The sequence below is a fragment of the Chiloscyllium punctatum genome, chromosome 4 (assembly GCF_047496795.1).
Source record: "Chiloscyllium punctatum isolate Juve2018m chromosome 4, sChiPun1.3, whole genome shotgun sequence".
Classification (NCBI taxonomy): Eukaryota; Metazoa; Chordata; class Chondrichthyes; order Orectolobiformes; family Hemiscylliidae; genus Chiloscyllium; species Chiloscyllium punctatum.
This window is the reverse complement of record NC_092742.1, coordinates 89,947,057-89,972,828: the sequence shown is the minus strand read 5'-3', so window position 1 is coordinate 89,972,828 and position 25,772 is coordinate 89,947,057. Positions and strand designations below refer to the sequence as shown.

Below are 25,772 nucleotides of genomic sequence, written 5' to 3'. Positions count from 1 at the left end.
GTATCTATAGCCAAGTTCTTCCAGTTCAGTTGCAACACTGTAATCCACTTGACAACGTGGAAAATTGCCTAGTATGGCCTGGTCACAAAAAGCAGGAGACATCCAATCTGGGCAATTACTGCCCCATCAGCCTACTCTCGATCATCAGTAAAGTGATGGAAGGTGGTCCGTGTCATCGAGTTTGGGTTCTGCCAGGGCCACTCAGCTCCTGACCTCATTATAGACTTGCTTCAAAAATGGATAAAAGAGCTGAATTTCAGAGGTGAGGTGAGAGTGACGACCTTGCCATCAAGGCTGCTTTCAAATGGGTGTGGCATCAAAGAACCCTAGCAAAACTGAAATCAGTAGAATCAGGGGAAAAGATTGTCATCTGGTTTAGGTCATACCTGACACATATGAACGTGGTTGTGGTTGCTGCAGGACCATCATCTCAGCTCCAGAACATCTGTACAAAGTCTCTTAGGTTAGTGTCCCAGGCCCAAACATCTTCAGCTGCTTCATCACTGACCATCCCACCATCATACAGTCAGAAGTGGGGATGTTGGCCTATGATTGCACAATGTTCAGCACCATTTGTGACTCTTCAGAAACAGAAGCAGTCCATGTTCAAATGCAACAAGATCCAGGTAAAATCCAGGCTTTGGCTGTCAAGTGGCAAGTAACATTTTGTGCCATGCAAATGCCAGACAGTGACCATCTCCAATAATCTAACCACCACCTCTTGACATTCAATGATGTTACCATCACTGAATCCTCCACTGTCAGCATCCTGAAGGTTACCCTTGACCAGAAACAGAGCTGGACTCGCAACATAAACTTGTGGCTACAAGAACAAGTCAGAGGTTAAGAATACCTTGGCAAGTAACTCACCTCCTGACTCCCCAAAGTCTATACATCATCTGCAAGGCATAAGTCAGGAGTGTGTTGGGATACTCCCTGCCTAGATGCGTGCAGCTCCAACAATATCAAGAAGCTTGACACCATTCAGGACAAAGCAGCCTGCTTGATTAGCACATTTACAAGCATCTACTCCATCCATCATCAGCATTCAGTTACAGTACTATATATCATTTATAAGATGCACAGAAATTTATCAAGGTTCTTTAGACAGCAACTTCCAAACCCATGACCACTTCCATCTAGAAGGACAAAGGCAGCAGATACCTGAATTTTCACTCTGATTCCCATTGACTCTAGTTTTGCTAGGAATCCTTGATGCCACACCTCTGCAAGTTCCTCTCCAAGCCACTTGCCATCCTGACTTGGAAATATGTCACCATTCCTTCAGTTTTGCTGGTTAAAATCCTGGAACTCCCTCCCTGACAGCACTGTAAGTATACTAACACCAAAAAGCCTGCAACAATTCATGAAAGCATTTCACCACCACCTTGTCATGGGCAATGAATGCTGGGCCCAGCCAATGATGCCCACATCCCATAAATGAATCAAGAGATCGGTAAATGTATTACGGCAGAATCCCAAATGTTCACTTGCTATCTTATATCTACAATATTGATACGAGTATTTCAATTCAGTACCTGGAAAATGGTAACAGCCAGAATGTTGGTAGTGGGAATTTGGAAATGGTGATGAATGTCCAGGGTTAGATGGTTAGATTCTCTCAAGTTAGAAATGGTCATTGCCTGGCATTTTTGCAGTATGATGTTACTTCCATTTATCATACCTAGTCTGGATATTGTCTAGACATTGTCGCATTTGAACATAGATTGCTTCAGTATTGGAGGAGTCATGAATGGTGCTGAACATTGCACAATTGTCAGCAACATCCCCACTTCTGACCTTATGATGGAGGGAATGTCATTGATGAAGCAGCTGAAGATGGTTGGGCCTAGAACACTAACCTGAGGAGCTCCTGCATAGATGTCTTGGAGCTGAGGTGACTAACTTACAACAAGAACAACAATACTAGAAGCTACATAGATTAACAAAAAGGACCCTGTTTTCTGTCAGTAAAAGGGATTCATGCATACACTGCCGCATTTTCACTTGGGAGGAAAACAGGTCATGGAGATCACCAAGCCCTGTTTGCGTTCCCATGGCAATTTCTGAGTCTAACCAATCAAAGTCTAGCTACCTGGTCTCAGACTTAAGATTGACAGGTAACTGCGCATGTTGATGATGGCTCAATCAGTCATCACCCTCCTCTCATGCTGTATTATGTTTGTGTCCCTTTTTCAAGTGTCCTAGTCCTGATGAGTGCAAAATGAATAGTTTCATCTTTGTTTTTTTTCAGCAATGCTTAGCTACAACATTCTTCTTGCTTGGTATAGCTCTAACGATTAGAGAATTCTGCCTCCTGGTCCCCCTTGACTTCAGTTTTGCTGGACACTCTTTAAGCTTACACTCATTCAACTTTACCTTGGTGTTGCAGTTGTACATAGAACAGTACAGTACTGGCCCTTTGACCCTTGATGTTGTGCCAACCTTTTCTCCTACTCTAAGATGAAACTAACCTACATACATTTCATTTTAATATTATCCATCTGCCTATCCAAGAGCTGCTTAAATGTCCCTAATGTATCTGACTCTACAGCCACTTATTTGCACTTACTAAAGACTCTGCTACCAAGTAGATTAGATTACTTACAGCGTAGAAACAGGCCCTTTGACCCAACAAGTCCACACCGACCCGCCGAAGTGCACCCACCCACAGCCATTCCCCTACATTTACCCTACACCTAACACTATGGGCAATTTAGCATAGCCAATTCACCTAACCTGCACATTTTTGGACTGTGGGAGGAAACCAAAGTACCCGGAGGAAACCCACGCAGACACGGGGAGAATGTGCAAACTCCACACAGTCACCTGAGGCGAGAATTGAACCCGGGTCTTTGGTGCTGTGAGGCAGCTGTGCTAACCACTGCGCCACCGTGCCACCCCGTGTACTTGCACTTATTGGCTCAGTTTGTTCATGCACAAATGCATCAAGCACTTCCTTAGTATAAATCACCACTTTCAACAGTGCAATCAAGAATAATAAAATATCAGTGGGATAATTGCTCAATGATTGTATGGGTGGGTGGATAGGACAATGTGGTGGGATGGGGGGGGGGGGGGGGGAGAGGTGCATGGAGGCTTGGCAAAATCTCTGTCAAAACTCAAACTTTTTAAACTTATTCTCAGCATTGTCAACATCACTCACTTGTCCTGCAACCATTGCTGGGTTTTTCACCTCCATAAAGAAATAAAAGCTTCAGACTGGAGTTGTTTGTGCAGCTGTCAAAAGAATTCAATTTGAAAGTGTCGTTGTTAAGAAATGGAATTGATGTTTTCATCAAGCCTTTGATAATTATTTAAAAGGATACCTACTTGTTGATGATTAGGAACATCATTGATCCCACAGCCAATATAGAGAGATTTAAAGCCTCTATTTTTATTTGGAGAAAAAGTCTTTTAAAATGATTTTTTTTAACAAAGAGTGCATTTATATAGCACGTATTTCAACCTCAGGATGCTGCAAAATGCTGCACAGCTATTGAAATACTTTGTAGTCACTGTTGTGGATAATAATGGTAGTGGTCAATTTACACACAACTAGATAGGAGAGTGTGAGGACTGAGATGCTGGAGATCAGAGTCAAAAAGTGAGGCACTGGAAAAGCACCGCAGGTCACCTGATGAAGGGCTTATGCCAGAAATGTCAACTCTCCTGCTCCTCAGATGCTGCTTTGCCTGCTGTGCTTTTCCAGCACCTCACTTTTCGACAGTACGAACAGTGATCAGATCATCTACGTGTTCTTTTAAATGATGCTATTAAGGGACAACTATTGGCCTGGGAGCCTAGAATGGGATTTAAACCCACAAAGCCCCTGATACAGAGGCAAGAGTGACCCATAGTTGCATTCAACATTTCGTGGTGGGATTTTAAAACCAATATAGAGCTGGGTTCAGGTCCCTTGTGATGTCTCTAACTTTGGGCCAGAGGATCCTTGATCATGCCCCACCAAATCCAGAGGTGTATCATAAACTGTCTGGACAGGTTGATTAAAAATATTCTTTAAAAAAAGAAGGCTGGGGTCATTTCCCCTCCAGCGCCATTTTTGTTTAGTCCTTCTTTTGTCATCTTCTTTTCTTTAATGGGACATGAGATGCCCAGTAAGGCCAGTATTTGTTGCCCATGTCTGATGGCCCTTGAACTGAGTGGTTTTTCACAGCCATTTCAGGGGTCAGGTAGGGATCAACCACATTGCTGTGGGCCTAAAGTCATCTGTAGACCAGGCTACATTAGAGTGGTAGATTTCCACCCCTAAATGGCATGAACTAGATGGGATTTAATGGCAACCAAGGGGTTATTATCTCTGTGGTAAGATGTGAATCCTTGTTGAAGACCATTATTCCTGGGGCTTCTCTATTACTGCTGCAGGGACCTTATCACTTTGCTACCATCTGACAGTTCAAGAGCAGATTTGTATGTTCAGGGGTCAGATCATAAATAGCCATAAAATAAAGAAGAAAGAGCTTGCAATTATATAGTGCCATCTTTGACCACAAGACAGAGTCGTACAGCACTGAAACAGTCCCCTCGGTCCAACGTATACACGCCGACCAGGTTTTCTAAACTCATCTGGTTCCATTTGTCAGCATTGGGCCCAAAGCCCTCTAAACCCTTCCTATTCATATACCTGCCCAGATGTATTTTAAATGTTGTAATTGTACCGGCCTCCACCACTTCCTCTGGCAGTTCATTCCATACACACACGACCCTCTGTGTAAAAAAGTTGCCCCTCAGGTACCTTTTAAATCTTTCCCCTCTCATCTTAAACCCATGCCACTACCTTGGGAAAAAAGACCTTAGCTCATCCCCCAATCCATGCCCCTTGTGATTGTACAGAAGCCTGAACATATGCACCCCCGGTTTCGTAACAGTTTCTACCCTATTGTTGTTAGAATACTGAATAGACTCACAAACTCTTAATATTCGCCTGTACCTGTGTTTTTGTTTTTGCCATTGTTTACCTATTATTTTCACTGTGCCTCGGTACACATGACAATAAATTCAGTTCAATTCAATTCAATTCAATTCAATAAACCCTGACTTTATAAGGTCATCCCTCGCCCTCCAGTGCGCCTGGGAAGAAGGTTCCAGCCTATTCAGCCTCTCCCTATAGCTCAAACCTTCCAGACCAAGCAACATTCTTGTGAATCTTTAAAGAACCCTTTCAAGTTTAACAAAGTCTTTTCCATAGGCACTTCATGCCCAACAAAATGCTCTTGAAATTTAGTCACTTTAGTGAAGTAGGAAACTCGAAAAGGAGGGCATCAGTGTTCATATGATTTGAAGAGTTCTCATGTATATTAGAGTTGACTTTTCTCTGTACTTACTCTGAGGTGATAGCACTATATTCTGAATTCTGTCCTATTATTCTGATGCACTTATATCGGGTATAATTTCCCTGCACGCAAAACAGTACTTTCACTGTATCTCAGTACATGTGACAATAACAAATCAAATTAAAATTGCCATCACTGATCAAGATGGATGCAGCCTAAGAAACCCTGTGCTCAGAGGCACCATAGGAGGACTTATCCATTTGTGTTTATCAGGCTGTTGAGTGTGTTTATTGCCCTGTGTGTTTGGTATTGAAACATGATAACTGAACACCATCAGCCTCTGATCAATCCTTGTCTGATTCCCATGACAGTTTACTATCGCAAGAACAACCGGTTACAGGCAGTGAGGGTGAAGCTGCAGAGCCCAGAATACAAGCTGAGTAAGATCAGAACCTCAACCATTATGACCGATTACAATCCCAACTACTGCTTTGCTGGCAAGGTGGCATCCCTCAATGAACTCAAGGAAGTGCCCAGGAAACACATCTCTTTGCTGAGGTGGGTGACTTTAAAACTCTCAAGAAGAGGTAAGAATCGTTGAAACTTACAATACAGAAGGAGACCATTGGGTCTGATGTGATTCTGAAAGTCCTTTGAAAGAATTAATTGCTCCAACTCCAACTCTTTCCTCAAAGCCCTGGAAATATTTCCTTTTAAAATTTACATCCAAATATCATTTGAAAGTTATGATAAAATTTGGTCCTTACATGTTTTCAGATAGTGTATTTCAGACTGCTGATTCCACTACGATCCATTTGACAGTTCTTTCCAAACCCAGGACCATCTGACAAGGCAAGGACTGCAATTATACGGGAACGCTACCACCATGCGCAAATTCCCTTCCAAGCTGATCACCATCCTGACTTGGAAATATGCTGTTGTTCCTTCCGTGCCATTGAGTCAAAATCTTAGAATGATCTCCCTAAGGGCATTTTGGGTCTAACTCATGGACTGCAGCAGTTCAAGAAGTCAGCTCACCACCGCTTTCTCAAGGGCAACTAAGGACAGACAACAAATGCTGGCCCAGCCAGCAATGTCCACATCCTGTGAATGATTAGGAAAATTGTGGTGGAAAATTATCTTTGTTTTTCCTATCCCCTACACTCCACCGAGGTCCCAGGTTTGTTGCCAGTGGTCGTAGAGTTATTAAAGCTCCTCCAATCAGTGGAACCACTTTCCACCTATCTATTCTATCAGAATCCCTGCCAATTCTGAATACAGTTCCATCTTCCTCTCACTTTCCCATCCTCTAAGGAGGATGGTCCAAGTGTTCTTAGTTGGCTTGTACTGCAGCAGTATTGAATGGTCCAGGCCTGGCAAAGCAAGCCTGAGTAAGGAGATTCCAGAAAGCTGGGTTGGGCTTCCATAGAATCCTTACAGTGTGAGAGTAGGCCATTTGGCCCATCGAATCCATACTGACCCTCCGAAGGGCATCCCACCCAGACCCACACTGCCTACCCTCTCCCTCTAACCACACATTTCCAATGGCTAATCCACCTAGCCTGCACATCCCTGGACACTATGGGCAATTTAGCATGGCCAATCCCCTTAACCTGCATTTCTTTGGACTGTAGGAGGAAACCGTAGCACCCGAGGAAACCCATGCAGACATAGGGAGAATGTGCAAATTCCACACAAACAGTCGCCCGAGGGTCGAATTTAACCCAGGCCCCTGGCACTGTGAAGTAGCAGTGCGAACCACTGAGCCACCCTGCCACCCAAATGCTGCTGGGATTAACACATTAAACATCTGCAAACTGTAGGCGGACTCCTGTTGCACTTGGACCCTCATAAAGAATTTAATCCTTAACCGTTTTTGATCTGATTGAACTATGCTGCTGGATAAAACAGCATGGAACCTGTACAGTGCAAGCTGCAAAGGCTCGGGGTGGGAGTGGGGGGGAAGCGGGATCTTGTTTGAGGTCTACAGAATTCTCAGGGACATAGACAGGGTCAATTTACAATAAACCTTTCCCTTTTAGTGGATGGTAGGTTGCTAGAGTGTACAGATTTAAGGTAAGAGGCATGAGGTTGAGAGAGGATTTAAGATGAAATTTCTTTCTCGCTTAGCGGGGTGAGTGTTTGGAACTCACTGCCTGAAAGAATGGTACAGGTGTTAACTATTGCAACATTTAAGAAGTATTAACATGATTATTAAGGCATAGTGAAACACCACAGCCTATAATACTGTAGATCCAAGTGTAGAGTAGATAGATGCTTGATGACCAGCATGGACATGACAGGCCAGAGGGCTTCCATCCATGATTCTGTGCCTAATTGTCCCATTGTCTTGGGAATTATTACGCCTTAGTGAGCATCACAAAGTCTGTCATTATTGCACTGTGAGGGTTGGGGACATAGTGATATGCATGTTAGAATCCCTGCAGTGCTGAAAGAGGCCATTCAGCCCATTGAGTCCACACCAACCATAGATAGCCCACCTTGCCTGCACAATCCTGGTAAATTTCAGCATGGCCAATCCACTTAACCCAAAGATCATTGGACTGTGGGAGGAGGTTGGATGGCAGGGTGGCTCAGTGGTTAGCACTGCTACCTCACAGTGCCAAGGTTCTGGGTTCAATTCCACCTTCAGGTGACTGTCTGTGCGGAGTTTGCACATGTCTGCATGGGTTTCCTCTGGGTGTTTTGGTTTCCTCCCACAGTCCAAAGATATGCAGGTTAGGGGGAATGGCCGTGCTAAATTGCTAATAATGTTCAGGGATGCAGGCTAGACATGGTGAATGTATGGTTGGAGGGAGCAGTGCTGCTTGCTGCTGTGAGGCAGCAGTGCTGACCACTGAACCATTGTGCTGCCCATTAGAATTGTGTGTTGTATTAGCTTGACAGAGATTGTTTTGAGGGATGAGAGACCTTCCTGCAGATGACTCAGGCAATTGATGTTCACCAGTCATGGTTCAGATATATTCAAGGCAGCATCCTTAGGATTTGTGGGAGTGCACGTTTGCTCTGTATCAGGGAAATGTGGCAGACTGGACAGTAAAGGTTTTCCTGAGATCAAGGATGTTAAATGTGGACACTTGGGAGTAGTTTTTGCAAGTTGTGGTAAATGATTGTTGCAGAATGAAGGTGGAGGAGTCTGGCCAGAGGCTAAAGTTAGAGAGCGGGTGTCGTTAGATTCATTTTTATTCTCGAGACTGACACAGAAGATGATGGGTTTGGTTGTGGGTCAGGGAATGCAGATGGTGAGGGATTAAAAAAGGCTTGCATTTATAAAGCATTTTTCATGGCTGCTGGATGTTTCAAAGCTCTTTGTTGCCAATGAAATGCTTTTGGAAGCATTGTCACAAGCAATGATGGAAATGTGCTAAACAATTCCTACATAGTATGACTCCCGAAGCAGCAATGCAATAAGGACAGACTTTGGGATGTTCATTGAGGGATGGCAATTGGCAAGACACTGGGGACAATTAGGCATGGAGTCAGGCATAAAATCCCCATGGCCCATCATGTCTATACTGGTCATCAAGCACCTATCTACCCTACCACATGGGTCTATAGTGTTGTATGCTTTGGTGTTTCACTATGCTATAGTAATCATCTAAATACTTAAATTTTGTAATGGTTTCAGACTGTGCCATTCTTGCAGGCAAAGGCTTTCAGACACCCACCCATCTCTGTGGGAAAAAAACTTTCTCCTTAAATTCTCTCTAAACCTCATGCCACTTATCTTAAATCTGTGCACCTTCTCTGCTCCAAATAAAAAACAGCAACTCTAGCTACCTAGTCTCTCTTTGTAGCTCAAATGCTAGGCGAAATCCTGGTGAATCTCTTTTGCACCATCTCTTTTGCACATCCTTCCTACAGTGTGCTGAGCAGAACTGCACACAGAACTCTCGGCATGGCTTAACCAACATCCTATACAGCGCAATCATAATCTCTCAGTTCTTCAACTAATAAGGTAGCCATACACCTATAATTCTCCTGCTTTTCTTCAAAGTAGTGCTGTGGGATTACTTCAAGTCCATATGAGTAAAAACAGACAGGACCTCTGTTAAACATCTCTTTCAAAAGGTGGCAATTCCATTAAAGCACCACTCCCTTGAAATTGTACTTAATTGTTTTGGATCTCAAGTTTCCAGAGGAGGATTTGAACCCAGAACCTTGTGATTTAGATACAAGAGAGCAAACGACTGAGCCAAAGTTGATCTGATACAAGAAAATGGTCATTGATGCCCTTGTTTATGTATGAGACCATGAGAGCCGAGATGTCCTGTGAGAAAGCCAGGATGATCTTCTGAAGCCAAGCTCTGACGATATATGAATATGGTCATTACTGAGTGACAAATGTGAAATCATGGGGTCAGGGGATAGTGAGTAAGTAGGAAGCTTGAACCGTGGACAAGATCTTTCACTGAGTCCACATTGTCCACTGAAAATCACATGATCGTTACTAAATTGCAACTTAATACGAAGGCCCATTTCACTATATTAAATATGGTCAACTCTAACTGAGAATTCCTTCATATTTTGTCTCTTAGGGCTCTTGGTCATGGTGCGTTTGGTGAAGTCTATGAGGGCCATGTGGTTGGACTTGGTGGAGAGTCTGCCCCTTTGCAAGTGGCAATCAAGGTTAGTAACAGGCTTTCCAAAATTCTTCCCTCTCTTTTGTGTCATGCACTGTACCACCATTACTCATGGTCATGAGGAAAGGTATTGATTGAGCAATTGTTCCATGGTGAAGGAAAGACCTAACTCTACCAACTCTATCATAGTCAAGCAAGGGGTATGAGTACAATAATCTTCCACTTGGAAACATCCAATCATACAATGTTATGGCTGTTCTCCACCTCTATTGGTACATTCACTGCAAAGAAATGCTAAAAAATAAAATTATTTATCCTGTGCTGCAGTCCAGATGATTGTTTTGGTATTCTTTGACAAATCCAAATGAGGATGGAAGTGTTGAAATCAACTGAGATTTAGTGCAATCTGGACAGTGTTAGAAACTTAGTATCTCCTCTCTTCATAGCAACCACAGAGTTGGCTTGATGCGTGTCACCATCTTACTGATGAGAGGCAATAAAAATAGAGGTCGAGCAAAAGGTGAGTTTGGGTACGTCACGTTATCCTCCTCTGCCCATTAAAATACTGGAAAGAAGAACAAGTCAAATGATAACAGCAGCTTTGTTTGGGATGAGAATTTGAAGAAGCCCAGAAGAGAATGAGTCTCAGAAGCTGATGGGTAAATGGAAGGTGAAACCCACAGATTTTCTGAAGGACATATGGCACATTGCCAGTCAGGAGCTTAGTGGAATGGCCCTCAAAAATTGTGGGCAGGTTCTGAAAAATGCGCAAGGAAGGAATCTTTTGCTGACCAGAACAAGCTTGGGCCAGATCCTAGATTTGCATGTGTTTGTAGGGGTGTTGGGGCAAGTGGGCTCGTTAGGAGAAAGAGGTGGCAAAGGTATGCTTTTTGAACAAACCAGGGTTTGGACAAAACAGAAGTGCCATTTGTCCATTGAGTCAGGCTTGTAAAATCTCAACTCTGATCAAGGAAGTCTGCTCCTGAACGTGGGTGGATGTTCAGGCAGAGCAGGACAGACTCCACTGGCAAAAGTAAGAACCTGATAAACTTCGTATGGGAAATAATTTGTAACATTTTCCTGAAAATACCATGCGAACTATTGCACATTTTAGTGTTTCTAATTTAGTTTTGAGTGGGACAACCTACTTGTGGATATACATATGCAACACACTGAGTCCTGCGAGTGCAATTGTTGCCTTAAAGGAGTTGGAGGCAGCTCCTTCTCATTTTTGCCTCTGTGGCTGTGAGGAATGTGGTGGTTAACCTTACGTTGAGGTGAGGCATTGACACCTCTCGAACAACTATGCTGCCTGCTCCCTCTGTCAGAGAGGCTAAGAGAGCTGGGGGTTCTCTCAATCTGTAGAAATCCTAATACCCATCTGGAATAAACTCCCACTAATTTCAGAAGGATCGGCTGCCTCAGTGTGGCTCATATCAGCCTGTTCAGAGTGGATCGGTCACCGTAGAGTGCGAGTGCTGAAGTCCGTGGAGAACATCAACAGCAGACGATCCCAAGCAGGACACTCTGGTCCAACTGTGACTTTGTATTAAGGGGGTCACCAAGTGGCTGGAAGGCTCAGTCACCTTTCCAGAATGCAGCAAGTCACTAAACCTGTTCCCAGCACTGCAGCCAGGTTGATAACTAAATGCACGGACCACATCAATGAACTCTTGGTCATGATCAGGGACATCTTGTGGCCTTGTGCGTTGAGCTATGTCTCTCCTATCACTGACCTCACAGAATCCCTCCGGTGTGGAAACAGGCCATTCAACCAAGTCCAAACTGACCCTCCGAAGAGTAACCCACCAAGACCCATCTCCCTACCCTTTCCCTGTAACCCTACATTTCCCATGGCTGACGCACCTAACCTATACAGCCCTTAACACTACGGGAAATTTAGTATGGCCAATTCATCTAACCTGCACATCTTTGGATTGTGGGGGGAAACTGGAGCACCCAGAGGAAACCCACATAGACACGGGGGAATATGCAGACTCTACACAGATAGTTGCCCGAGGGTGGAATTGAACTTGGGTCCTTGGCACTGTGAGACAGCAGTGCTAACCACTGAGCCACTATGCCACCTCCTGCACCATGATATGCAAGATGGACCATCTTGAAACACTTGCTACATGATATGGAATGGTATTTTGTCATCTGAACACCAGTGTTAGGATCAGGGTGTACAGGCATGGTAGCCTCCCTGTTACCATTGTGATACATCGCATAGCACCATTCTAAAGGGTCCAGGTGTACTTGATGTGCTTTGGGATGAAAGCAGTAGCCAGTGGATTGCTGAGTACCTACCCTTCAGTGTTGAGCTTATAAGGGAAGGGACAGTGTAAGGTACTGTAGCACCAAGGTCTGAGTATGGAAAGCTGCACCTGTGCTGGGCTGCTCTGTACCTTTGCAGGGCTGTGCTGTGATCCTGAAGCATCTTCAGTTGACAGAGTGCAACCTCTTTCATAAGAAGGCTGGGCAGGCAGATACCTGAGCTGTGCCTTCTCAGGCAATATATTGTTTGAGCAATGGGTTGGGAGTTTACTGAATGTTCCTGTGTATTGGACCAATCTAGACAGAGATAGCAAATTAATAGCCAGTATAGCTTATGATGGTAAGTAGTTATAGGTCACGATTTAGACCTATCGACAATTCCTTCACAAACCTTTTTCCCAATGTTTACTCACCAAGCTGTCAACAATGTTAGGCCTTCAGTCCAGAGATGGAGTAGACAGACAAAACTCCACATCCAAATCCATTCCCACCACCAATTATACCTACATACAGCTGTGGAAAGTGGCAGAACCATGGCTCGACCCCATCATGGTCATAGTGTTGGCAGGCATTGTCACATAGGAAGCAACATTGCGACATCGGAAAACCTTCCAACTAACAATTCCTGCTTCATATGTGCAGTCTGACCAGCGATCTCTTAAACACTGCTGCAGGTCTTCATATTCATGTCATGCTACTTTTGTTACTTTTTACAGACTCTTCCAGAAATCTGCTCTGAGCAAGATGAAATGGATTTCCTGATGGAGGCTTTGATTATCAGGTAATACTGAAAATTCCCCTCTCATGTTCTGATCCCTTGGTGATCACTTCCCAACTCCTTAATGGATTACTGGTAACAGATCAGAAATATCAGTCATGAGTAAGTTCAAGAGGAGTTTTTCGGACAAGCCTATAGTCCTTTTGTCACTTCTCTAACCTAGGCTCACGTCTAGCCACACTAAGAATGTAGCCTTATTGGACGTACTTTCCAGTTTTTACGTAATAAGCTTACTTCTTAAACTACAATAAACTTCAAGCTACAGAACATTAGCACTTTATCTTTATTCTCTAACTTGATTTATCTCATTATTACTGCTGCTCTTTCATACCTATTGGGCATCATTTTGAGCTTTTTACCTTAACAAGCCTTACTCATGTCCTTTATTATGAGTCGTGAACCTCATTCATGAGGCTGTTTGGCCTGGTCAAGTCTTCAGCAAATGCCTGATAAAATGGTCCCAACCATCATCACTTCTGCAGATGAGAGATTAAAATGAACAGAAATCCCTTGGTTATAACATAATATAATCCTCTGGTAATTTGCTTAAAACGGTTAGATTGAAGGAAAAAAAAATCATCCAAACAGTTGACTAGAGGATAATTCATCAATGATCATTAATGTTTGTAAGGATTGGCTGGAAATTGTGGTCAATACAATTATAGCATTAAAAGAAATTTGTCATTTTAAATTTCATGGGAGTCCTGCTCCGAATTAACATTCTGGGCTGGTCGGCTTTATCTGTGAATAACATCACAGTGGAGATATAAATGCCAACATAGAAAACTAACAAAAGCTGAGCAAGTGCTTTGAAATAGGTGAACACTCAGTAGCGTTTCTGAAGGTCAGTCTACAAAACGTGAAGACAAATGAGTGTGCAGTGATGCACAGCATTACCATGAACTGCATTTCAGGTTTATCTGCCATCCTATTCCTTGTGTTATACTAAACAAGAGAACAGTTAAGTAATACTGAAGAGGGCTAGAGGCAGGAGGATTGTTTTGTCTGGGTGCCTTTTTGTGCAAGATTTCAGTTTTTGATATTTTTGGTACCGTGTATTTGGAGTTTTGAGAAAGAGTACCTGTACATATTTTTTGAATGAGGTAAAATGCGTCTTCCTGCAAAAGTAACTTATAATTCCATTTCCTAAACTTAGCAATTCTATGAGAAGTACAATCATGGAGTTTATTTTTCAAAAATGAGGCCATTTGGCACATATTGCCAGTGTTGGCTCCTTGAAGTAGTTATCCAATTAGTCCAATTTTTTCGTTCATTCCCCCGTAGCTCTGCGTAAAAGTTTCCTAATCTCTCTCCTTGAGTTCTTTTCCAGTAACTTTAAACTTGCATCCTAAGGCAACCAGCCATCCTCCCAGCTGATACTCTTACAGCCAGAAATTTGTTAAACCGAATTGTTTAAGGAACTTGTCTATATTTTACAAAGAAGTAATCCATCCAAAAATAGAACAGTTAATTGAGATGAGAAGTCGAGTGAAGGTGGAATATTTTTCCCCATTATTCCAATAGTGTTAAATATTTTGCTGATTGCTGTTGATAAGTTGATGTTTCTTTGTTGTTCAGAACGTTTTGTATTGTATCTACATGTTTTACCATCCTCTCCTCCTGTTTTAAACAGCAAGTTTAACCATCAGAATATTGTCCGATGTATCGGTGTGAGTTTGCAAGCTTTGCCTCGGTTTATTCTTCTAGAGCTCATGACCGGAGGAGACATGAAGACTTTCCTTCGTGAAAACAGGCCCAAAGCTGTAAGTACGAAGGTGAAAGTTTACAATATTCTTTGGAAGAGGTCTGCCTCCGGTCACTCCTCAGTTTTCACTTGCCTCAGGAAGAGCTCAAATCCATTCAGTCTTTCCTGATAACTTTGACTGGTTCTGTAAAATGGCTGTGAATCTTTTCTGCCCTTCCTCCAGTTCATCTGGAGACTTTCTGTGTGAAACCAAACCAAGGGAGACATCTCCGATAAAAACAAAACAAAGAACTCTGGATGCTGGAAACCAGAAACAAAAAAACATTGTCAGCAGTGATAACCACTGAGCCACCGTGTTGCCAAAAGGGGACTCAAAATCATCAGGGCGAGAATCTGAGGAGCCAAATTGATTTTCTTACATCCCCAATCCTGATGAGTGTAAGACCACAACCTGTGCCCTTGTGAATCCATTTAGCAATGTCTGATTTATGAGGCAAAAGTGAGGACTGCAGACGCTGGAGATCAGAGTCAAGATTAGAATGGTACTGGCAAAGCACAGCAAGTCAGGCAGCATCCGATGAGCAGGAAAATTAATGTTTCAGGCAAAAGACCTTGATCGGGAATGAGGCTGGAAGCCTCGGGGGTGGAGAGATAAATGGGAGGGGGATAGGGCTTGGGCTGGGGTGAAGGTAGCTGAGAGTGCAGAAGATGGATGGAAGTGGTGGTGAAGGTGATAGGTCAGATCACTTCAGAGTACATCTCCGGACCACCCGCACCAATCAACCCCACCGCCCCGTGGCTGAACATTTCAAATCCCCCTCCCACTCTGCCGAGGATGTGCAGGTCCTGGGCCCCCTCCATCGCCACTTCCTTACCACCCGCGCCTGGAGGAAGAACGCCTCATCTTCTGCCTTGGGACCCTTCAACCCAGGGCATCAATGTGGACTTCACCAGTTTCCTAATTTCCCCTTCCCCCACCTTACCCCAGTTCCAACCTTCCAGCTCAGCACCCTCCTCATGACCTGTCCTACCTGTTGATCTTCCTTCCCACCTATCCGTTCCACCCTCCTCTCCGACCTATCACCTTCACCCCCAGCTCAAGCCACTTATTGCTCTCTCAGCTACCTTCTCCCCAGCCCCACCGCCTTCCCCTTTATCTCTCCAGCCCTGAGGCTCCCAGCCTCATTCCTGATGAAGGGCTCCTGCCCGAAACGTCAATTTTCCTGCTCCTCGGACGTTGCCTGACCTGCTGTGCTTTTACAGCACCACGCTAATCAATAACTGATTTGTTACCTAAAGAGTAGCTGCTAATTTATTTATTGCGGTTCACTGACTGATCTGAAATTGATCGAAGCCTTTAAATGCTCCCCATATTTGGACCATCCTGAATGGAGCACCTCACAACAACTCCATGTGTTACTCTGTTTCAGACGCATGTATCGACATTGACAATGCTAGACCTTCTGAACATGGCCAAGGACATAGCTTGTGGCTGCAAATACCTGGAAGATAATCACTTTATACACAGGTTTGTCATGATTTTCAGCTTTCCAACTTTATTTTAGGTAGAAGAAAAATGGATGTCTGTTTGTTTAAATAGTTCTGCCCTTTGTGGTCACACCAGTAATTATACTGCAGATATGTATTTGTATATAGCTCGTGTATTTATTGGTGTCAGTGGTATTTAATTCTGTTTCTGCGTTTGTTTGTTCTTAGGGACATTGCAGCAAGAAACTGTTTACTAACCTGCAGTGGACCCAGGCGAGCAGCCAAAATTGGAGATTTCGGGATGGCTCGAGATATTTATAGGTATGCCATCCATAATTGATGTGCTTGAGCTGAGCTGAGCTGAAGTGAGTTCTGCAGCTTTCCAATTGATCACCAGACCTGTACAAACACTTCTATGTCAGAGTGTGCCACCCCATTACTAGGCATCAGATCATCTTTGTCTCAACATGTCTATTAAGCCACACTTCACATAGGGTGGCATGGTGGCTCAGTGGTTAGCACTGCTGCCTCACAGCACCAGGGACCCAGGTTTGATTCCCGCCTTGGGCAACTGTCTGTACGGAGTTTGCACATTCTCCCTGTGTCTGTGTGGGTTTCCTCTGGTGCTCCAGTTTCCTCCCACAATCCAAAGGTCAGGTGAATTGGCAATGCAAAATTGCCCATAGAGTTAGGCGCATTAGTCAGGGGTAAATATAGGGTCGAGGAATGGGTCTGGGTGGGTTAGTCTTCGGTGGATCGGTATGAACTCGTTGGGCAAAATGGCCTGTTTCTATATTGTAGGGAATCTAATCTAATCTAACCACATGGTGCAGATTTAGTTATCTATGAGCTTTTAAGGTGGTTGTGCGCATCAACACCTCTCTTCTGTTGCTCTCACTCTGTCCCCAGTCAAGCCTGGAGCTTCCCAAAGATCAAGTCTAGGCCCCTCTGTTTCTCACCAATAGGCTGCACCTCCTTGTCTCATCCAAGACCACAACATCTGGGTCTATATGTACACTGACCTCAGACAGCTCAACTTCATTGACGTCGGCACTGTCTCTCAGTTGTCAGATTGTTTCTCCCACGTTAGTGTCAAATGTTTTTTAATAACACCCCGGGAAAGATCTTGAGATGGATTACAATGTCACAAGGAATTATTATAAAATGGACTTGTTGATAGTATGTGAAGGAGTTATCTTCAGAAGCTTGGCTGCATTTATAGGTGTGGTTATTATTCCTTCATCTAATGTATCTTTGAATCCAGGGCAAGCTACTACAGAAAAGGTGGACGTGCCATGCTGCCAGTCAAGTGGATGCCTCCAGAGGCTTTCCTTGAAGGAATCTTCACCTCCAAGACAGATACATGGTAATATAACAGACCCTTGGAACACAACAAGGGTTATGGTAAATCAGGTCTTCAATTAGGTCAAACTTATTCACTCATGGGATCTAGGCGTCACTGGCTGGGCCATTTGTGAGCTCCAATTGGTTCATGAGCTTCTCCATTGCAGTCTTTATTGGAGCAGAGGTGGGAATGTTCCAGAGAACCTATCTGCCGCCCTCCTGCCCATTACCTCAGCACCTGAATTGGCCTTGGGGGAGGGCATTAAATTCCAACCTGCTCTGGTGCCTGTTTATCACTCAAAGAGTTTACAACTTCCCTATTAGAGCACAACAAAAAGAAAGATGTGGTTGAGATGCAAGGAGGAACAGAAGAGAAACAGTATTACCGAGAGTGAGTTAAGCACAAGCTAAAGATGCAAGAGATTCAGAGCAGTAGCAGTCTAGGCAGGAGTGCAGCCTCTAAGAGTGAGTTCAAACATCCAACATGCTAGAGAAATAAGAGAGTGTAAAATCCATGAAGAGACAGCCAGAAATAGGTAAATACCTGGCAAGAGTGGATTGCCTTATGAGTAAAGTCTAGACAGGCCAGGTCTATCTCCTCTGGAATTTAGAAGAGTTAGAAACTATTTAATTGAACCATATAAGGTCCTGAGGGGATTTGACCAAGGGGATGTGGAAAGGATGTTTCCTCTTGTGGGAGAATCCAGAACTAGGTATTTTACTTTAAAAAAGAGGTTCGCTCATTTAAATCAGAGGTGAGGTAAAACAGAAATTCTCTTAAGACATTTGAGAGTCTTTGGAATTCCCATCCTCAAAAGGAAGACGGTGCAGAATACTTAAATATTTTTAAGATCCTTGATGACCATGGGAGGTGATGCATCATCGGGGATGTCTAGGAATGTAGAGTTTAAGTTAAAATCAGATCAATCATGAGCTTATTGAATAGCGTGGCCTGTTCTCGTTCTTGCTCTTTGTTCTTTGTTTGAATGTTTGATCTGTGGAAGAAGCCTATCCAGACATTTAGCTGCAGCATTTTGAGACATGGTACCCAGAGAGTCTGGTCAATGTTTAACCCTCAACTAACACCAAAAACAGATGATATGGTCATTATCACATGGTTGTTTGTGGAAGATTGCTGTTTCAGGAACACAAATTTCTGAACACAAATTGTTTGCCGCATTATCCTATATCTCAGCATGTAAACTTCCATTGGTAGTAAAGTGCCTCTAGGACCTTCCCAGGACAAGAAAGTAAGCACCAAGTTCTTTCATTGTTTCAAATGTTACTGTAGGTCATTTGGTGTATTGCTGTGGGAGATTCTGTCACTTGGATACATGCCATACCCCTGCAAAAGCAATCAGGAAGTCCTGGAGTTTGTAACGAGTGGTGGAAGAATGGATCCACCCAAGAACTGTCCAAGCCCTGTGTAAGTATGTTTGATCTCAGGTTAGTATGAATTTGACTAGTAAGATGCAACAACACCGGGAAGGGCTTAATCTTAAATATTACCGAACCAGAATCAGAACACTTGACTCAAATCGGATTACTCATATTGCTAGAAAGAGATGACTCACATTATTAGGTACAGGCTCAACAACATTGCTGACTAGAGGCCAATAAAATGATGAATCAGTTTCAGTGGAGGTTTTGTGGCACAGTGGGTAGCGTTCCTGTCTCTTGTCCAGAAGCTTCACATTCATATCTAACTCCAGCACTTGCCTGCCAAGGAAGGTGTGTTCATGACACAGTCGGACAGGTTGAGATTCAATTTGCAAATCCTTCCAGTGGCAGGAGGTAAAACTGGGAGAGTTTGTTGATCAGCCAGCAAATTTGCAACCTCTCCTATGGTGTAAAGGATTAATGCTAAAAATGTAAATAGGTGGTCGACATTATAAGATCATACAGCAACGGTGTCTATGTGGCTTTATGTGAAGGCTTGTGCCAAACCTAGGAAACGTTGCTCAATATAAGATCAAGTTTACCAACAGCCGCACTTCCCACAGTCTCTATCGACCCTAACCGCCAAGGACACAATCCAAACTAAGATCCATGATAGTGACAGATCTACAATTATTATCCACTGCTACAAACCACAATTTGCACAGAAAAATACCTGTTGCCACAACAGCACGGAACACTGAGTGAACTGTAACACCACAGGATCAATGACTACTGAATATAGGCAGTAGGGAATTACACCTTTCACAACCTGAAGACATTCCAAGATACATTACAGCCATTAGAGTACTTTTTGAAATATGGTCACTATTGTAATCTCAGTAAAGAAGCATCCAACTCTCACAGACTGCAGTCCATATAAGAATACAGATATTGTGGGAGCCCATGTCTAGTATTCTAACATGGTGCTGGTTGTGCTCATGGGCAGAACATTTCTAACACCAGAGTTATAATAATTGGCCTCAACATCAAGGCAAGGGATATCAGCATGGTTCCTCCTTCCTGATCATCTTCTGTGGGATGGTGGACTCATGGACATCCAGGGAGGGAGGGAGGGAGTTATGATGCTCTCCACTGTTCAGAAAGCTGAATACATTCACTGCTGAGATTCACAGATCAATGGTGACTTGTGTGTAGGAACAGGACTTGAAAACAAATATAAAACATGCCATATGTTATTATCTATTTTTGAGGATTCTGGAAAATCAGCTATTTGTTAAAAGCTAAACTTGAAGTTGCTGGAAAAGCTCAGCAGGTCCGGCTGCATCTGTGAAGAGAAATCGGATTGAAGGTTTCGGGTCCGGTGACCCTGAGGGCCGCTGGACTGGAAAGGTTAATTCTGATTTCTCTTCACAGATGCTGCTAGAGCTGCTGAGCTTTTCCAGCAGTTTCTGTTTTTGTTTCTGATTTATAGCACCTGCAGTTCTTGCAGTTTTTATTCAGCTATTTGTTAGGTAAGGTCACAGACATTTAAAGAATGTAATACACGGATGAAGCAAGGGTAAGAAGATTTGTAGCAGAATTCCAGGAGTAACGTAAAACATCAAAATAATCTTTATTGTCCAGTCTCAAACAACACTAAATATAAGTAATAATGGTTAAATAGTTAAACAGAATAATTAAGATAATGATTCCTAAACAAAATATAAGCTTCAACTTAAACTCAGTCCATTAAGTGGACTTAACCCAGCTTAATCTCTTTTTACTATATTTTTTACATTGACAGGCTTTAAAATATACAAAATACTCTGGAAAAGAGTTCCTTTACAGTCTTTGTCTGGCTACACAGATCATCATTCACATCTTTGGTATATTCCTAGCAATGTGATTTCCTGGCATCAGTAAAGATATTACTGACAGTCACAAACCATGTCCCCACTAGACACAGACTCACTAGACATTCTCTTGGTATCTCTTCCACAGTGGACTTCTCTCTTACAGAACCATGTCCCATTCTCTCAAACTTCCTCCTCCACTCTAACTACATAGATCTGAGCTATTTGATGAAATCAAGTACACCAGCTGTCTTCAGTCTCCAGGTTAGCCTTCCTCCCTCTTACTTATATTTTTAAAACCAAACCCAAAAACTTTTATTTTGATTTATTATCCATCCTCAGCAATTTTCTCCATAGCAACCTCAGGGTTTTCCAGCATTGAGTATCTCTCAGCTGTGTTAAAATTTCAAATGTTATTTGTAAATCAAAAACACATACACAATCAACTGTAAATAAAAAAAAAGTCCAATTCACTTTAAATCAATACCAGAACTATGCATCTTTAACCCTACAGTAGGGATAGGTATTGCACAAACATTCAAGGAGACAAAGAGAGAAAAATGGGAAGGCCTCCTTCATACAATGTGAAACACTTCATAGCACTGTGGCAACACTCACTCCACTGACAGTGATAAAGGACTTCTGAGACTTGTGCAGAGTATCCAGGTCGGCACTCCAATGTGCTGTAGAATTGATGCAACATCTGAGAAGCAATCCTTCTGGTGAGATGCTAACCCTTAGGTAAGTGTAAAAGGTCCCAAAGTGCTCTTCTGATAAGAACAGGGGAATTTTCCCTAGAAACCTAACAAATATTTGTCATCAACCAACATCTTGAAGGCAGAATATCAGGTCATTATTTGTGGCTGTTTGTGGGACTGTGTTATGCACAATTGGGTCATTGTGTTTCCTTGTTTAGATTAGATTACATTACAGTGTAGAAACAGGCCCTTTGGGCCAACAAGTCCACACCGACCCGCCGAAGCGCAACCCACCCATACCCCTAACCTAACACTAGGGGCAGTTTAGCATGGCCAATTCACCTGACCTGTGCATCTTTGGTACGTGGGAGGAAACCAGAGCACCTGGAGGAAACCCACGCAGACACGGGGAGAACGTGCAAACTCCACACAGTCAGTCACCTGAGGCGGGAGTTGAACCCGGGTCTCTAGCACTGTGAGGCAGCAGTGCTAACCACTGTGCTACTGTGCCGCCCACTAACCATGATGATTTCAGAAGTCCTTTAAAGGGGTTTTGGGATGGCTACAGATCATGAATGATATTATGTAAACTCAAATTCTTCCTGTCACAATAACTTTGTTTAAAAATTGGCAAACGAGGGCATTGGGTGAATTTATCTGATTCTGTTCCTTTAGGTATCGCATTATGACCCAGTGTTGGCAGCACCGACCAGAGTACAGACCTGATTTCTCCACCATATTGGAAAGAATTAACTACTGCACACAAGTACGGAACATTCTCAATAGAAACATATGAGGTAGAATTGGTGGCACACAAGGCCAGTGGAATCCGATTCATTTTTAATACCCCGCTTGATATTCCTCTGTTGTAATGATAGGGTTCCAAGCTAGTCTGTTTGAATAAACAGCTATTCTTCAAGGCAATTAAAACGTGCTAAGGGAAGAGACACACGGTGACATTTGAACTTATTTGATCGAGCTATCTTCATGATGATTTCAGAAGTCCTTTAAAGGGGTTTTGGGATGGCAACAGGAACCAAATTTATGTTTAACAATAATGTAACTGCAGATTCCCAGACTATGAGCTCAGTGGAGAAAAGATGTAATATGTTTTTGGGGGAGCATGTCAGGGGGAGGGACAACTAAGGAACCATTGCCTCAAAGAGAAAGTGGTGGTTCAGTGGCTCAGTGGTTAGCACAGCATCAGGGACCAATTCAAACCTCGGGGCGACTGTGTGTGGAGTTTGCATGTTCTCCCCGTGTCTGTGTGGGTTTCCTCAGGGTACTCTGGTTTCCTCCCACAGTCCAGATAGGTGCAGGTTAGGTGAATTGGGCGTGCTAAATTGCCCATAATGTTAAGGGATGTGTAGGCTGGGTGGGATGCTCTTCGGAGTGTTGATGTGGACTCAATGGCCAAATGGCCTGCTTCCACACCGCAGGGATTCTATGAAAACAAAGGCTGGTGGTTTTGAAGAGCATGAGTGTAAAACAAGGCCCAAAACTTGGGGAGAGGGGCTGCTAGCCAGCCAGGGATTGCTTCAAGTGACCCTGACTGCACTGATTCTGATGTCTTAATGAAAGCCTGAGTGTCAGTCAAGATGCAGTAAGATGTCTGACTGACTGGCAGATTGGGGGTACAGAAGTCAGGCTAGTTTGCAGGTCCATAGAAGAGTTTTAGATAGATGCTGTTCTAATGTATCAAAGACTAAAGGGAGAAAGCAGGAATGGGGTGTTGAGTTGGACAATCAACCATGGTTACATTGAATGGCAGAGCAGGCTTGAAGGACTGAATGGCTTCAATGGTTCTATGTTTCTAATACTCAAGCTGAGTGTCTTATACAAGTTCAACATCAGCTCTTTGCTGTTGTACTCTGTAACTGGAAATCCGCGTTATGGTCTAATTGCCTTGTTTGCTCATTTTCAGGATCCAGACATTGTCAACACCCTCCTCCCCATTGAGTACGGCCCAACGGCAGAGGACGAAGGGAATACGGTGATGCGGCCTGACAGCTCTGGTGGTGTGACCCCACTGCTGAGGGTCAGCTCGGGTCTCACCCCTCATGCTGCCAGTCAGATGGCGGAGTTCCTGCAATCCGGATCGAAGCTCCAACACCTTCAGGAGTTTCCAAAGGGAGAGAGCTTTGGTGCCAAGATGGAGAGCAGCCATCAGATGGCCCCTGTCGGTGGCCACTGGCTTTACTACGAAGCTGGGGCCGGTCACTCCTCCGAGGCTAAACCTCAGCAGGAGCAGAGGCAGATGAACCAGACCAAAACCTTGTGGAACCCCACTTACGGATCCTGGGTCTCTGAGAGTTACCAGAGAGCAGTGGCGCTCTCCGAGGTGGCAGAGAAGCCACTGAATGTCCCTGAGAGAGAGGATTCGGGCTTGGATTGCAACAGCAGCTCTCCACCAAGCTCCCGGGAATCCCCTTCCCCAGACAGCCACTGCCCAGTTGGAGAAGTTGGAGGCCAGTCTCTTCTGAAAACACCAAGCTTCCCCTGCGGAAACATCAACTATGCTTATGATGACCTGGGCTGTGATATAGAGGGTGCGCGGCTACCATTGGATGCAGGTGAGGAAGACGGTTCCATGCAGAAAATACCAGCTGTCAACAAGGAAATGCATTGCCTTTGCAACCCAGAGAAGTCAGCAAGAGATCGTGACTCAGGCCTGTCACTGTCAGAAGACCTCAGTATCACCTCTGTATAAGGATCTGAGACACATGCCAGATTGCCTGGATCTGCTCAGTTCAGTTCAAATCCATAAGAGGCAAAGAGACACAATTCCATTTGACACTGTACCTAGATTGGATTGCGAGCTCCTCCAAGGCCAGGAAATCTAGATGGGGCTCAAGGTTGGAAATAAGCAATCTCATCAGATTGGAAAGCCATTAAAAGTCTAGACAGGATTCACTCCGTTCATTTCTCTTTGATATTATTGACTTGATAGGAAGAGTATGTAGCCTAGAAGATTTCTAATCTGTAGCAGTTTCCACTTTGGTCCTCAAATCCCCCTCCTCATAAATTGAACTCTTGGCTAAGTGCCATTTTCTCTATGGAACAGCCCAGCAAAGAACTGATTAATCCGATTGACTCGTGGTCAGTCCAAATGCCAGCAGATGCTAGAATTTACATTTCTGACACCAGCAATGCAAGGGTGGGCAAGGGCTAGTTCTTTGAAGTCATTGACTTATTTTAATAGGGGAGATCCAGTGTTCTGATGGTACAGATTGGGATTACAGTTCATGTTGAAAGTCCAACACTGGAACCATTGAAATACCTCGACCAACTATTTCCCAATTTTTCGCACCAGTTTTAAAGAGTTGGCCATCTGAAATCATTATGAGCTGCAGCTTTATCCCTGGTTATCACCCCCCAGGTGTACTTTGAGAATCATTGAGAGACATGCATCTTGTATCCCTGCAACCCGAAGAAATATACTGGGGAGAAACGTCACTTATTAACAGAGGATTCATGAAGAAACTGCATTGATGCTTTTTAGTATCATCTAGTGTCAGAAAGAAATGCTACAACTTGATTTTTGCTGTGTTCCCCTTCGAAGACTGGTCTTTGTAGAAGTGTCCAGTTTTTTTTGTTCAGTATTTTCTGATCTGAAATGAGAATTGGAGTGGGGGAGTGATTTGAGCAACAATTGGCATGGGGACTATGTAACTGAGTATTTGTCTGACGTTCCTATAGTTTGACACAAGCTTCTCACCCTAACCGTCCAACTCCATTCAGCAACTCCTAACCACCACCCCGCACCACCACCTCCCCCCCCCCCCCCCCCCCCCGTCCACCTTCCTGACTTCTGTCACACTTACATCATGGTGGGAAATTCTCCGAAAGCTATCAATAAATCTTTGACTTTAAATTTCAAATAGATCATTCTTATCTCAGGTCCACCAGGATTTGGTCAGAAAACCCATCCCCCCACATGCACAAGAGTCTGTTGAATGTCTTATGGGTTGTCGACATGAAGACTGATCTATTGACTCTTTGTTCTTTCTGAGCAAGTGAAGGTTTTTCCAGAAGACAGTAACTTCAGCAAAATTAATTAACAGTGCATCATCAAAGATGGCTCCAGAAGCTCAGCGCTGAATTTAGTAGTGCGATAGACAGACGTTCCAATTAGCTTCAGTTAGAAGTGCATTGAGTGCATGGTGGCCAATGTGGGATGGGGTGTTTTGTCATACATCTTTCCCCCCCCCTGCTCAGTCAAACAACTAATCCCCTTTCAATGTTGATGAATATTGTTTACAAGGATATGGGTGAACACAGCATTTGTTCAATGCCTTATTTTTTACTCATTAGTTGCTCTCAGCGATTCTGGAGGACTGCCAAGATAATT

At 43.6% G+C, this 25,772-nt stretch overlaps 1 protein-coding gene across 1 annotated transcript in view; it reads left to right on the top strand.

Annotated features, from left to right (window-relative positions):
• The window catches only part of ltk (leukocyte receptor tyrosine kinase), a 182,442-nt gene extending 157,245 nt beyond the window's left edge, over nucleotides 1–25,197 (top strand). The window contains exons 12-21 of the mRNA XM_072569266.1: nucleotides 5,666–5,852; nucleotides 9,854–9,944; nucleotides 12,892–12,956; nucleotides 14,587–14,716; nucleotides 16,089–16,186; nucleotides 16,375–16,467; nucleotides 17,411–17,512; nucleotides 18,782–18,916; nucleotides 22,097–22,187; nucleotides 23,346–25,197. Of these exons, the coding sequence (XP_072425367.1) occupies nucleotides 5,666–5,852; nucleotides 9,854–9,944; nucleotides 12,892–12,956; nucleotides 14,587–14,716; nucleotides 16,089–16,186; nucleotides 16,375–16,467; nucleotides 17,411–17,512; nucleotides 18,782–18,916; nucleotides 22,097–22,187; nucleotides 23,346–24,131 (1,778 nt within the window). The 3' untranslated portion in view covers nucleotides 24,132–25,197. The remainder of the gene's footprint in view (nucleotides 1–5,665; nucleotides 5,853–9,853; nucleotides 9,945–12,891; nucleotides 12,957–14,586; nucleotides 14,717–16,088; nucleotides 16,187–16,374; nucleotides 16,468–17,410; nucleotides 17,513–18,781; nucleotides 18,917–22,096; nucleotides 22,188–23,345) is intronic.
• Nucleotides 25,198–25,772: the final 575 nt, after the last annotated feature.